This window comes from Macaca mulatta, chromosome 6 (assembly GCF_049350105.2).
Source record: "Macaca mulatta isolate MMU2019108-1 chromosome 6, T2T-MMU8v2.0, whole genome shotgun sequence".
NCBI classification, from domain to species: domain Eukaryota; kingdom Metazoa; phylum Chordata; class Mammalia; order Primates; family Cercopithecidae; genus Macaca; species Macaca mulatta.
The window spans coordinates 111064785-111079984 of record NC_133411.1 but is presented as its reverse complement, the minus strand read 5'-3'; the positions used below and the strand labels follow the sequence as shown (position 1 = coordinate 111079984).

Below are 15200 nucleotides of genomic sequence, written 5' to 3'. Positions count from 1 at the left end.
GAAAAGATAAATCAATAATACTAAGATGGTCACTTAGATTGTCTGGTTGCTTTTATGTAGTTAATATAAGATGCTGTGATATTAATAAACCTTTAATACTAGGATTTGTAATTAACCTCAACAATATTCACATTTGACCATGTTTGTAATCAGCCACTGTCAAGATCCCTCTAATTTTAATTTTCTATGAGCTCATAGTGTTATACTGCTAAAGGGTTCATATTTAGTCTAAACTCGGAAGGGAACTAATAAAGCATTAACAACACAGAGGGGAAAATGATAAAGTACTCAAGATAGGCATATCAAAACATTTTCATCCAGTATACGTATCTACATGACAGGCCCAAATCATAAGATCACTCTTAAGCATGGAATCAGAGCAAGGGGACTTAGTAGGACAATCTTGATGACTTCTGTCATTAAGCCACTTCATCTTGTTTCATCCAGTTCCTGAAAGGAAAGATCTACTGTACATCCCAGAGAATGATATCCAGAGGCAGGGACTGCTTCTGTTTACAGTGTTGAAGCCTTACAATAATTTTTGGACATTGTTCTTTCTCCCATTCTCCACCCATGAAAAACATAGCAAATAAAATGCAAACATAAACATAAAAAAACATAGCAAATAAGAAGAGTAAACTATCAATTACCTTCTGAAATTTAACATGGTATATTTTGACTGTGTTCATTAGAGGCAGATTTAACCTAGATTGATAATTAATTTTAAAATGGACATTTTTCCATAGAATTATTCAGAGATGAAAACTACCAAGTTTTTGTGTTTTGGTTTTTGTTGCAAACCTGAGTCCCTTCCTTTCATCACCGCAGCGTAGAGAATGTAAGGGAACAGGAAATTGAAACTTTCAGTAAGAGCAAGATGTATTTAAGATGAAGCAATAGTAATTTCGCTAATCTTTAACCAAAATTCTCTCTCTAACACTGTGACAGTGGAGATTTCTTCTTAGTATGAATTTAAGTGCACGACGATTATGCTACTCTGATTTTGATAGTATAGCATGGATTTATCAAGTCACAGCTGCAAAATAGTCTTAAGCCATGATTGTATGTATCCACATCTTATCAAAACAAAATTTGCTGGTTGTGTAAATTACTTCATATTACATAGATACAATGGTGATCAAAAGAGTTACCTACTTTGAGTCCATTTTTATCTAAAGAAAGCCCAGGAGGATTACATACCATGCTTAATTTGAATACCTCCAAAATCTGAGGTTTTCAGAGCAGCATTAATCTTCTAAACTTCACAAATGTCAGAGAATTTTGAATTTTGATCTCTTAAAATTGCTATGCAATAGCTTAACCTGATGGAGATACACTGTAGTTATTAAAAGACAGAAAATGCAAAGTTCAGGGAAGACTTCTGGCTAAGAGAGCCAAGTTCAGATCCTTAAATGGCAGTTCACTTATTAGCTATGTGACTTTGGGACAGTTACTAATCTTTGTGGGATGTGGTTTCCTCAACGTGCAAACTATACATAACAGTGCAGCTGCTTTTGTAAAGATTTTAATAATGGGGCATATAGCAGACATTTAAAATGTTAGCTCCTACTTCTACTCTTTCCCCATGTTTTAGGCCAATATAGAATTTATTTTTATTTTTATTTTTTATTCTTATTTTTTTGAGAAAAGGTCTGGCTCTATGGCGCAGCTAGAGTGCTCATTGCAACCTCAGTTTCCCCAGTTGTAAGTGACCCTCCCACCTCAGCCTCCCTCCCATCTGGGACTACAGGCATGCACCACCAGGCCAGGCTAATCTTTGTATTTTTGGTACAGACAGGGTTTTGTGTTGCCCAGGCTGGTCTCAAACTTCTGGACTCAAGGCACCTACCCTGGCCTCCCAAAGTGCTGGGATTACAGGCCTGCACCTCCGTGCCCGGCTGGCCAGTCTAGAGTTTTTTTGATTGTGAGGGAACAGGCAACAGAATGTACCTCTGTCCAAAGTAAGATACATATTTTATATCTGTCTCTCGACCCAGTAAACACAGCATATATAATTGAAACTAAAGTTTCACAAAATAGTATTTATCATATTATGTGCCATGTACTATGTATTATTACTGTCTGTTTCCTATTAAAACATAAGCACCATAAGGGTAGGGCTATTTGCCAGTTTTTGTTCACTTGTGTACCCCTAGAACCTAGAACAATGTTTGGCACCCAGGACACAAGAATTTTTTGTGTCTGTGTTAAGTGAAAGAATGAATGACTAAATTGTAACTACCATGACACAATGGTGTTAAGCTCTTCAAAGTGTTTTTCTTATTCCACGGGTGGAAATGTATTATTTTATTATTATTATTATTATTATTATTATGAGACAGAGTTTCACTCTTTCGCCCAGACTGGAGTGCAGTGGCACGATCTCGGCTCACTGTAACCTCTGCCTCCCAGGTTCAAGTGATTCTCCTGCCTCATCCTCCTAAGTAGATGGTATTACAGGCACGCACCACCACACCTCGCTAATTTCTGTATTTTTAGTAGAGACAGCGTTTCACCATGTTGGCCAGGCTGATCCTGAACTCCTGACCTCAGGTGATCCACCCGCCTCAGCCTCCCAAAGTGCTAGGATTACAGGCGTGAGTCACCGCGCCTGGCCCGGTAGAAATTATTTACATAATTGTCATCACTGTGTATCTTAGATATGCAATATACAGCAGAGAGACAATTTCTGGTCCTTCAGTTTCGGAGAAGTAAAAGCAAAGCGGTGGTTATACTGTGATGTTCATCCTGGTGGTGATGGGGGTGGGGTGGATTTCTTTTTCTAAGGAGGACTGAGGCAGGAAAATAGGATCTGGAGGCAGGAAACACAAGGCCTATTCACACTTCAGCTATAACAGGAAATATCCTCTCCATAGGGCGTAGGCCATAAATGACTTTGTAACTTTACTTCATCTTCTCCATTTACATAGGGCATACCCAAAGTAACCAATGGAATCCTCTAGGGGGTATTTAAACTCCCCAAAATTCTGTAACCGGGCCCTTGAGTCCCTATGCTCGCCTGCTCCCACACTGTGGAGTGTACTTTCATTTTCAATAAATCCCTTCATTCCTTCCTTGCTTTGTTTGTGTATTTTCTTCAATTCTTTGTTCAAGATGCCAAGAACCTGGACACCTTCTACAAGTAACAGGATGACAGGCAAAAGTCTTATCAAGATGCTCATGAACCAAAGCATACCTCTGAAGTCTTGATTCTTGGAGTCTAAGCCTAGCCTGGTTTGGTAAGCAGCAAAGGAAGAAAAACGCAAGATATTTTCTTGAACGATCTCCTGATGCAACTGTGTTCACAGGTTTCATGTCAGCACCCAGGGGGAGCTTTTGGCCAGTGACTCCCACAATCTCTGTGTGTTCCCAGTGCTTGGGCTCAAGGGAGGCGCGCTGCGGGCTGGAGACTCAGGTCAGAACCGCAGGTACTCGGGTGGAGGCGGACTCCGGTCGAAGGCTGTGGGGTGAGAACTCTGGCTCCCTCCACTCGGCTGCCGCCGGGTGGCACGCCCACGCCGCGCCTTCCGGTTGGCCCCTGCGGCGCGGGTGAGGCACAGCTGAGCGCCAAAGCCACAGGCTGGGGTACTAACGCCGCCGCTCCGCGCTCTGCTCTCTGCGCTCCAGGCAGCCGCGAGCTGGAGTAGGAAGGTCCCGGCGGTAGCAGAGAGCGCGCTGGAGGCTGGAGGGCCAGGAGGCGGGAAGCTTCCCGCACGGGGGCGCTGTCACCTGCCCGTGGGAGGAGCCAGAGAGGGACCTGGCTCTGCAGCTCTGAAGCACAGGAGTCGGGAGAACCCATCCAGACATGAAGAGCGCCAAAGGTATCGATAACTTGGCTTTCGTACCCTCCAGCCCAGACATCCTGCGCCGCTTGTCTGCGTCGCCCTCCGAGATCGAGATCTCTGCCTTTTCCTCTGATCCCCAGAAAGAGAATTCGCAGCCACAGGAGCTTCAGAAGCCCCAGGAGCCCCAGAAGTCACCGGAGCCATCTCTGCCTTCAGCCCCTCCCAATGTCTCCGAAGAGCAGCTCCGGTCACTGTCGCTGTCCGAGTTTGAGGAGGGGCCTTGCGGGTGGAGGAACTTCCATCCTCAATGTCTCCAGCGCTTCAACACACCTCGAGGCTTTCTGCTTCACTACTGCCTCTTGGCCGTCACACAAGGTAAAGTCCAGTGCCCGCTCGAGGATCGGGCCAGTGGAGAGCGAGGTGGGCACGGCGAGTCAGCCGAGGAAGAGGGCAGGTGCGCGGGGTCCGCGGGGCGATGGACGCGCCCTGCAAGGTGTCCCCGGGTTTGGAACTTGCGTGCGCTCTCACCAATGTCAACCTACTGGCTCCAGCCAGCCTTCCAAAGTTCAGCTTCTCCTTTATCGCTACAGTTCAAACTTGCCATACAAGCCTTTTTCTCTTTTGTGTTTTACCTCAGTTTAGCGGATTCAAGACTTCCAGGGAAGATTACAAGAACCTTCTTTTGGGAAAGGTATACCCTGGGGGAGTTTATTTTACATTATAAAGACAAAAATTTACCGAGTCCCTCCTTAAAGATATTTTACGTTTGTTTCATTGCCTCAGGGGAAGGAGTAATACATTTGCAGGTCAAAGTGGGATGCCTTGCAAAGAAGAAAGCTGTGTAAAATCTATCGTATAAATTAGATACAGACATTCATGTTTTGTGAGTGTATTTAGTTTGAGAGTATGTGGGCACCGGAGGAGCCCAGTGAGTAAATTAGCAAAGCCTCCCGACGTTGTTGAAGGGTGAGGCTTAATCTTCATTGTGTTACATTAGTTATCCAGTATCTGTTTTGTTCTAGGATCTCTTTTAGGTTCTCCTGGGAGTTACAGATTCAGTTCAGATTTATACCCTCAGGGGTTTGCAATCTAAGCTCAGTTCGGAGGAGTGATATTCTGAAGGGAGAACAACTCCCTTGAAAGAAAGCATGGAGAAGGTTAAGCTGCTATGGTGTGTTTAATATAGAGGTTGAAAGAAAATAGGAAGTTACTCTGAGGTGACTTTGAGGAAGGGTGGAGATGAGGTGGAGAGTCACGAAGGACATGCCGAAGCTTAGTTGAATTGGCACCTAGATATATTTTGGTCACTTGAGTCATAGTCTGATAATATTTTCTGTATAACCAGTCAAGGATTAATTGGAAGAAATACAACCTTAGAAATATATTTTTTAGAGGGTTGGAAACAACTCATTTTTTTTTTTAAGTTAATAAAAAACTAAGTCAAAGCATACTTTTTGTTCTTATTCTCCCTCTTCAAGTAACCCAGGGCCCCTTGCTTTGCGCATGAGATGCTAAGTACTATTTATTGATTGCAAGTCAGCTGCAGCTTTTCTACTGAAGGTAGATTTGTGTTGAAGAATTATTTCCCTGTCCACTTTTCTTGTCCCTACCAAAGTTCCCCTCCATTAATGTCTTGATAATAGTTTTACAAAACTGGTAATTGTGAAGCATCTCAGTGTCAAAGGAATGTGAAGGTAAAAAAGTTGGACACAAGTAAAAAAATGTCTTGTGTGTTATATTAAAAGTCCTCTGAAATTTCTATATTATTCCAGAATATGTCATTTTACATTTAACATAAAATATTGCCTAAAATTGTTATCAAATATAATTGTCACTCCTAGAAAATTGTGTCAGGTTTAGTCTGGAGCAGCATCTACCCATAGGTCCCCAATTTAAGAAGCTTAATCTGAGATTAAAATGACCCAGTAGGCCGGGCGTGGTGGTTCACGCCTGTAATCCCAGCACTTTGGGAGGCTGAGGTAGGCAAATCACCTGAGGTAAGGAGTTCGAGACCAACCTGGCCAACATGGTGAAACCCTGTCTCTACCAAACATACAAAAACTAGTTGGGCATGGTGACGCATGCCTCCAATCCCAGCTACTTGGAGGGCTGAGGTAGGAAAATCACTTGAACCTGGGAAGCGAAGTTTGAAGTATGCCGAGATCCTATCATTGCACTCTAGCCTGGGCAACAGAGTAAAACTCTGTCTCAAAACAAAACAAAACAAAACAAAACAAAACACCACAAAAATTAGCCGGGTGCGGTGGCACACGCCTGTAGTCCCAGCTACTCAGGTGGCTGAGAGGCAGGAGAATCGCTTGAACCCAGGAGGTGGAGGTTGCAGTGAGCCGAGATGGCGCCACTGCACGCCAGCCTGGTGACAGAGCGAGGCAAGAACATAAAAAAAAAGAAAAAAAAAATTATGATAATAAAAAGTGTGACCCAATAAATTATTAGTTTACTTTTCAGTTTAAGTTTGAATGCCTGAAAACTTTATTGCCATGTTTCTCAAACATGATCTTTAAGATTATTTCCATGGTATATGTAAATATACATTTAATGGGAAAGAAAAACAAAATTTGTCAAATGAGTTTATTTAACCTAGCATTTCTCAAAGACAAACAGGGGTTCTCTAAGTACTTAATTTTCTAATGTGCTTCCTACTGTCATTCATTTACAATAGAGAGATGTAGTATGGAGTGCTTCCAGATTGTTTTTGTCTTTTTAAGTAGTGTTCCTGGAACTTGTGTAGCATATAATTCACTTTAAGAGTCATTGGATTAATGTGCTATCCTTCCTGAGGAGTTTACGAATTTTTTTTTCAAAGAGAAGTTTTACCATAAAGACAATGCTTTCTATTAACTAATTTTTAGTCAGTATGGCAGGTAAGAGGGAAGTTGATTTTATTTGATGGGGAAAATTTTGTATTACTAGATAATGCATAAAAATGTCATCCTAAGGTACTTTCGGTACTTTATCTTGAAATCCCAAGAGTTGTAAATTGGCTTATAGTCTTATGAAACTGGTATAAAAGTAAAAAAGTTATGAGTTTTGAAACTTATTAAATTCGTTGAATTTATTTATTTATTTTTTGAAATATATTTTCAGCTACGGTCTTGATAAATCAAAATTTAAAGAGATTTGTGGAGATCATGACTTGTATGTATATACTCATTCTGTTATTGAATGAAAACAATTTATCATACCTAAATAATAAAAGTAGTTAATTCAATCAGATGTTTTTTATTTTCAATTTGTAGTAATGTTTAAACTCCTATAAGTTTAATATATATCTGGACTGTTAATGAAAAAAATTTATCAAACCTAGGTAAAAAGGAATCTCTAGTTAATTCAATCAGATTTTTAAAATTTTCAATTTATAGTTATGTTTAAAACTCCTGTAAATTTAATCTATATCTGGACAGGACATTTTTAAGTAAGTCAAAATTTTCAGATTTTCAGTCTTATCTTGTTTACTTTCTGTTATTCCTTCACTATAGTTAGAATAAATGTATGTTTTTTTCTTTTACTTTGCATACAATTTAGAATGCAAGCGGTTGAAAGACTTATGTTTACTTTTGCTCTAGAATTCTTTACATGGTAACTTTAATATCTGTAAGATTGTTAGAAAAAAATAAGGGTTTGAGAGCTCAATTTCTTCTTCCTAAGACTAAATCAAGGTTATCTATTTTTTTGGAGTTGGGGAGAGGAGGGAAGAGACAAAGTAATAGTCAAAGTTATCTTTTGTCATAGATAAATATGTTTAAGGATTGAATAATTTGGGAAGCAATTGAGTCTAACTGTAATGGCCTAAGGGGTCTCTTGTACCTTTTGTAGTCTTCTGAGTGAGGGCCATGGGAGTATGATATATTAATACTTGGAAACTCTAGCAAACTGACTTTCTGGGTCTTTACCAGTTTGACTTTGCCATTTAAAGAAAAATGAATTAAGGCAAGTTAACTATAATTTTGTATGTAGCAAGCATCAGGTTTGCTGGACACCTGAAAATTCACAAGTGTACAATTTAAAAAGCAAACTGGGCCGGGCACATTGGCTCACACCTGTAATCCCAGCACTTTGGTAGGCCAAGGCGGGTGGATCACCCGAGGTCAGGATTTCAAGACCAGCCTGGCCAACATGGTGAAAACCCATCTCTACTAACAAGATACAAAAAATTAGCCGGGTGTGGTGGCGTGTGCCTGTAATCCCAGCTACTCTGGAGCCTGAGGCAGGAGAATCACTTGAACCTGGGAGGCGGAGGTTGCGGTGAGCCGGTGAGCGGAGATCACGCCTTTGCACTCCATCCTGGGCAACCAGAGTGAAACTCTGTCTCAAAATAATAATAATAATAATAATAATAATAATAATAATAATAATAATAAATAAAATAAATAAAAATAAAAAGCAAACTGATTTTCAAGGAAATATGTTTTGGTTTCCTAACTTTGAAACTTTGAGACTTTGAAAACTGGTACATTTTAAAAAACAAAAGAAACGAATAATCAAACTCTACTGCATTGTGTTAATAATCTTAATCATATGGTAACATTGTAATGATGCACATCAATTTTTCTCTTTTTTAGGTATTGTAGTTAATGGCCTAGTAAATATTAGCATTTCCACTATTGAGAAGCGTTATGAAATGAAGAGTTCCCTGACTGGCCTGATTTCATCAAGCTACGATATTTCCTTCTGTTTGTTGTCTTTATTTGTATCATTCTTCGGTGAAAGAGGACATAAGCCAAGGTGGCTTGCATTTGCAGCCTTTATGATTGGACTGGGAGCACTTGTATTCTCATTGCCACAATTTTTCAGTGGAAAATATAAGGTGGGGTCTCTTTTTAAAGGTAAGTTTCTGTTGTGTTTATGTTTGTTTTAATTTACAGAAGTGGATAAAACTAGGTCATTAACTTTATATTGCAATTCACTTATACAGTATGTTAAGGGTTTACATCTCTTCCACGGCTCACTGGTTTGTTCATTGTGTGAACTCTATGAGATAGGAGATTAGAGAGACTGTACATCATTCATCGTTTCAGTGGTTCTCCAAGTTTTTAAGCCTCTGATTCTTATTCCCCATATTATATACACGATCCTCCTCAAAAAGAGATGACTTGTTTTCCTTTGCAGGTTGTGACCTCATTGGAGTTCTGAGATTGTTAGCTTTTCCCTTTGTACTTTTATTTGCTGTGTTTACAGCTCTGCACCCTGGACGTGTTGATTCCTGATTTGAGACAAAGAGAGGTGACATTTAGAAAAGTGGAACTTTTCCTGAGAAATGAAACTAGCTCTACCTTTGTACCTAAATAAGAAACACAGAACTTTAGAGCAACCTACATCATAGGTTGCTCTGGTTAGATGGATAAATGTGTTATTCAAAGGCTCAGAAAGGAAATTTAATTATATACGTATTTTTTCCAAATGACATTTTTAATTAAAAAACTATGTAGTAGAGCCAGAAGGGTGGACAAATGAAAGTAGACCTTAACATTTTAATGTCCTTCCTGGGACTTCTAATAGCAGATATTGAAATAATTAGGAATAAAATCAGATGGTTATAAATTCAGAGGCTTTATTCACTTACTTAGCCCCTGAAAATAAAAGGCAAAGGATAATTGGAGCCTGTTATGCTATAGACATTATTTTTAAAAAGTTAAGATTGTTAGATTTGTGTGTTAATACTGAAAATTAATATTTGCTATAGTGTGGATGTTTGTTCCCCTAGACCTCATATTGATCCTCATGTTGGAGGGAGGTGTTTGGGTCATGGGGGTGGATCATTCATGAATACATTAGTGCCCTGGAGATGAGGGTCAGTGAGTTCTCTGTTTGTTCCCCCAAAAACCGTTTGTTAAAGAGAGTTTGAGCTAGGCATGGGGGCTGAGCCCTAAAACCACAGCACTTTGGAAGGCTGAGGCAGAAGAATCCCTTGAGCTGAGGAGTTAGAGACCAGCCTGGGCAATATAGTCAGACTTTCTACAAACAAAAAAAAGATTCTGGCCCCTCCCCTCTAGCTCTCTTGCTTCGTCTCTCCCCATGTGATCTCTGTGATCTCTGGCTAGTTGCCCTCTACCTTCTGCCCTGAGTGGAAGCAGCTAGAGGCCCTCATATAGAAACAAGTGCTGGCACTGTGTTCTTGTACAGTAGAACTGTGAGCCAAATCAATTTCTTTTCCATATGAATGCCTCAGGTGTTCCTTTTTAGCAACACAAATGGACTAAGACAGTATTAAAGTATTAATCTTTCCCAAGATAAATTTTCCAATTCTAGAATGATAACAAACAGGAAAATATTCTCAGTAACAAAGCATGGTTTTAGAAGTGCACCATTTTAGAAGTAAAAATAGAATATGTAAGCGGATGAATGGAGAGTATTTTTAAAATATGGTAGAGTTTGGAATGAATAAGATAAGGAGAGTATGTTATCAGCAGAAAGAGCACGTACATAGATTCTAGCACATTATCCAAGATTGGACAAGACTGCACAAAGCAACTGACATATTTCACTGGGAGTAGTTTTAGGAACAAGCCACATATTTCAGCGTAGGCTTTAGTATAACACTATTGAAATCTAAATTGTAAGGGAATATCTAAATTTTAATCTGCCACACAAGAAAACATGATACTGATTCTATGACAGTTATTTGTTCATAGCGTTTAGATGGTAATCTTTGTGCTGTTTCTAGGCCCTTACCCTTTCAGTTGCTCAGATGCCTTTCTTGTTCTTAAGTAAACAAACCTGGCTCAAAAATCTATGACTCTCTAAACTGAAACATAAATACTTCTTCGAGTACAAAGCTTGATCTCTCTTCCACGATCTTCTCAGCTTCATCACTGGCCATTTATACCTCGAGTTATGGCCATTCTGAAGAACTTATTTTCCTAAAGGAAAATTGCCACAAATTAAGGTGTTTGTGTGTGACCAGAGATGAAGCTAAGATTACTGAAGCCAGATCATAAACTTTTAGTAGTGTACTGTGCAGGTTTTCACCAAGTTCTTGTTGATCTAATTTACATTTTTCATTATTTTGGTAGATGATTGAAATAGGTTAGATAGAGGAATTGGCTGATCTAAGATTTTTACTGTAAATTGACTCATAATTTAAATAATAGCTTAGATGTGGCAAATGAAAGCAAAAACTCAGCTTGCCCTCCTGTTATTCTGCCATTCACACAACATATATTTATTGATATGGACTACACATGGTGTTGAGATAACACCAGTAAAACAGTTCCATGCCATCTGATTTTATGTACTGGTGGGAAGAAATATGCAATTAATAAACAAATGAACAAGATAATTGAAAATTGAGGTGAGTGAGTAAAGAGACAAATAGAATGAAGTAATACTGTGTTAAAGGCTAAGTGTGTTTGCCGGGAAAGGCTACAATGATAATATCTGGATAATGAAGAGCTAACCTTGAAAGATACTTTCCAGGCTGGAGAAAAACATGGTTAAGGGCTCTGGAGCAGAGGAAGGCTCGGTAGGTTTTAGGAATTGTCAGTTTTAGCCAGCATCATCGAAGCAAGAGAGGCTGTTTTGGGGAGGCAGGTAGACACTAGGGAGGCATTTAGATTGTGCTTGAAGTGCAATGCAAAGTTGTGGAAGAGTTTTACACAGGGAATTGCATGATCTTACTGGAGTTCAAGAGACAAGAGTAAATGGGAGCCAGTCACTCTAGATATTTTTATTGTAGTCCAGGTGAGAGATAAATGCAGCTGAGACTGGGGTGGTAGCAGTAGAGATCCAGAAGATGACTGATTCTCAGTGTGTTTTAGAGGAAAAAGAAATAGGACTCTGTTGGATTTATTGTGAAGGAGGAATGAAGAGCTCCTTGGTATTTGGCTTGATCAGCTGGGGCCATTTTTACTAGAAGATGGAATATGAGGTAGAACAGAATTGGAATGAAATTAAGAATTCGGGTTTGATTTTTTTTTTTTTTTTTTTTTTTTTTTTGAGACGGAGTCTCGCTCTGTTGACCGGGCTGGAGTGCAGTGGCCGGATCCCAGCTCACTGCAAGCTCCGCCTCCTGGGTTTACGCCATTCTTCTCCTGCCTCAGCCTCCCGAGTAGCTGGGACTACAGGTGCCTGCCACCTCACCCGGCTAGTTTTTTGTATGTTTTTTAGTAGAGATGGGATTTCACCATGTTAGCCAGGATGGTCTCGATCTCCTGACCTTGTGATCCGCCCGTCTCGGCCTCCCAAAGTGCTGGGATTACAGACTTGAGCCACCGCGCCCGGCCTGAAGTTTTTTAGTATGAACTGCATATTATATGTCCAGTGTTGCAGTGTGTATCGTCAAACATATGTGTTTACATAAATGTGCAAGTCATTCATTTGGTTTGATTCCTAGAAGTGCAAATACTGGATTTGAAGGGCTTCTTCATTCTAGTTTTTGATAGATAATGTCTCACTGACTTTCAGGAAGGGGTATGTTAGTTACTCCCCCATTGTCGGTGAATGAAAATGCATCACTGTTGTGTTGAATTTTTGCATTTTTTTGCCCTGTGATTTTTCTTAACAGAAGTGTCATTGTGGTGTGTGTAGGTGTTTATAATATGACAGACACAAAATTCAGGATTGAAATTGCATTACACATTTAAAGGAGTACAGACATTTAGAAATGGAAGGGATGTTAGAAATAATAAATCCCGGCCGGGCGCGGTGGCTCATGCCTGTAATTCCTGCACTTTTGGAGGCCAAGGTGGGCGGATCATGAGGTCAGGAGTTCGAGATCAGCCTGGCTAACGCAGTGAAACCCCATCTCTACTAAAAACAAAAAACAAAAAATTAGCCAGATGTGGTAGCATGCACCTGTAGTCCCAGCTACTCGGGAGGCTGAGGAAGGAGAATTGCTTGAACCTGGAAGGTGAAAGTTGCAGTGAGCTGAAAATTGTACCATTGCGCTCCGGCCTGAGTGACAGAGCAGAGATTCTATCTCAAAAAAAAAAAAAAAAGAAATGAAAAACCTCTTCTTTTTACCGTGTAAGCCTTAGGGCAAGAGGTGAACAGATAGTTAACAACAACTAAAGCTAATCCTAATTTTTATGGTTTGTTTATTGTTTTTCAAATGTGTATGCTTATTACTCATACTAAGTTATTAATGATATTGAATGATTTTAATATTTTTTATGAATGTCAACCATTTATTCTCTAATTTCTAGTAGTCCAGTACAGTGGTGTGTATTAATCTACTTTTGCAAGTATGGGAATCTGTAATGAAAAATCTGAATTATTTGTCAAACTTTAGGGAGAGTAGAGAAGAAAACTTAGGAAAAGGAAACTGCAAAAGGAAAACAGATTAGTTGAAAGCTTCCTGTAAATTAATTACAGGCAAAGGGATGTGTAATTTTCTTAAGTAACTTAACATAGAGCATAATGTTAATAAATGATTTTATTAATTGAAATTATACATATGATTTAATTTAAAATGGACAGTGAGGAAAGTAACATACCCTTGTGTGCTTTTTCTGTTGTTCTTGTGGGAAATCAAAGTCAGGACTCACTTTGGTTGGGATAATCTCTATAAGAGGAGACTAAAGTAATAAATAATGTAGCTAGTAAGTAGTAAGAAAGAAAAGAAAATATGATAAGCGTGTATAATTTCTACAGGTGTGAGAATAACACAAAAGGATGTTAAGAACAAAAGTTAGGAAGATATATTTGGAAACAGCTTGGACTTTCTATTGTGTTGTAAACAATAAATTTAAGTAGGTTGGAGAGAAAGTTTTTCTTTAAGGGAAGCTTTTAGAAAGACATAAGCATTAGAGGTGATTAACTTTGAATGGAGATGATCAAAGGGAAGTTGTGGTTGTTATTGGATTAAAAAAAGAGGAAGTATTAAAATTAAGCAGAACAAATACATACTATTAAGGGCTAATTTTTTGTACAAGTTAACCCAAACATAGAATAGTGTCAAAACACTTTCAAATAAGTCATATTTGACATTCATTTTTGACTTACTTCAACTTAATATTAATATGACACAACATATTGCAATATGACTTTAAAATATTTAAAATGCAATAAACACATCTTTACTACATAATGTTTTCATGTAAGCAATTTTAATTTCTTTAAATGAGTGTTATTTTAATGTTCTTAGGCAAAATAATCTTTATATCTCCTTGAGACTTTGGGAGAGAGGCATTATTAAATACTGAGGAATTGTAGAAAAGTAGTTACTTAACCTAGTAAAGTTCTTTTTATTTATTGACCAATAATTGGATAATTTTTCCTACATTGCACTATATCTTTGTTTCTCTTTTCCATCCCCTTTCCCTCAAAGGAACCTTAAATGATAAAAATTCACATTAGCTGTAGCACTAAATTTCTAATTTTTTTTTTTTTTTGATTGGCATTTCAGAGAGAATGCTTCATCAAAGGACTTTGGTTATACTTGGTAACTACTCACAAAAGCTGTGCTAGGAAAATGATTAGAGTAGGACTCAAAGTGGACTTTATTTCTACTTACTATTTTATCTTTTGTTCTTGTTTTTTTTCTTTAATGGAATGCTTGCCTAGATCTGAGAAGACCTAGGGCAAAGAATCTTAGTGCTTTTCAAGCACAAATTCAATACAGGAAGCTTTAATTTTGCTTGGCCTCTGAGTGTTTTTCCTTTTTTGATATTATTTTTTCCTTTACAGAAATCACTTATTTTTCTTACATTTTACTTCTTTGTAACTGAAATGAATAAAGGAATAATGAGGAGAGGTGATTTCTTTTAGATTAGAAGCTACAATGGTGTAATAAAACAAATGATTCAAATTAAATATAATACATACAATAAAAGGCCTAGAGCTACCTTTTAGCAATAGTCAATGCTCTAGATAAAACTATCAAAATTTTTTTATATCAGAGGCTTTTTGGTCTTTCTCATATTTCCTAGATAATGTGAATTACCCTGAGACAGGCTCAACGGCTCACACCTGTAATCCCAACACTTTGGGAGGCTGAGGTGGGTGGATCACTTGACGCCAGGAGTTTGAGACCAGCCTGGCCAACGTGGGAAACCCCGTCCCTACTAAAAATACAAAAATTAGCTGGGGGTGGTGGCAGGCACCTGTAATGCCAGCTACTTGGGAGGCTGAGGCAGGAGAATCGCATGAACCCCAGGAGGCGGAGGTTGCAGTGAGCTGAGATTGGGCCACCGCACTCCAGCCTAGGCGACAGAGCAAGACTCCATCTCAAAAAAAAAAAAAAAAAAAAAAAAAAAAAAATATATATATATATATATATATATATATATATGTATATATAAAATATTGGAGATCCTGATTCAGTAAGTTTGGAGTAGGACTCAAGAATCAATATTGTAAAAAAATTATCCAGGTTATCTTAGTCTAACTTAGGACCTACATGTCCATTTTAATGTCTGATTACTTTGTAAAGCTTTTAACTGTGGATATAGAGAG

General features: G+C 38.6%; 1 protein-coding gene across 2 annotated transcripts in view; it reads left to right on the top strand.

The window, feature by feature from the left end:
• Positions 1 to 2896: 2896 nt before the first annotated feature.
• The window catches only part of SLCO4C1 (solute carrier organic anion transporter family member 4C1), a 71948-nt gene continuing 59644 nt past the window's right edge, over positions 2897 to 15200 (top strand). The window contains exons 1-3 of one of the 2 annotated variants that reach the window (XM_078005074.1): positions 2996 to 3821; positions 3926 to 4160; positions 8369 to 8632. In XM_078005074.1, coding sequence (XP_077861200.1) covers positions 8428 to 8632 — 205 coding nt within the window. In that variant the 5' untranslated portion in view covers positions 2996 to 3821; positions 3926 to 4160; positions 8369 to 8427. Of the gene's footprint in view, positions 4161 to 8368; positions 8633 to 15200 lie in introns of both variants that reach the window. The other variant, XM_001097443.5, reaches the window with a different exon arrangement.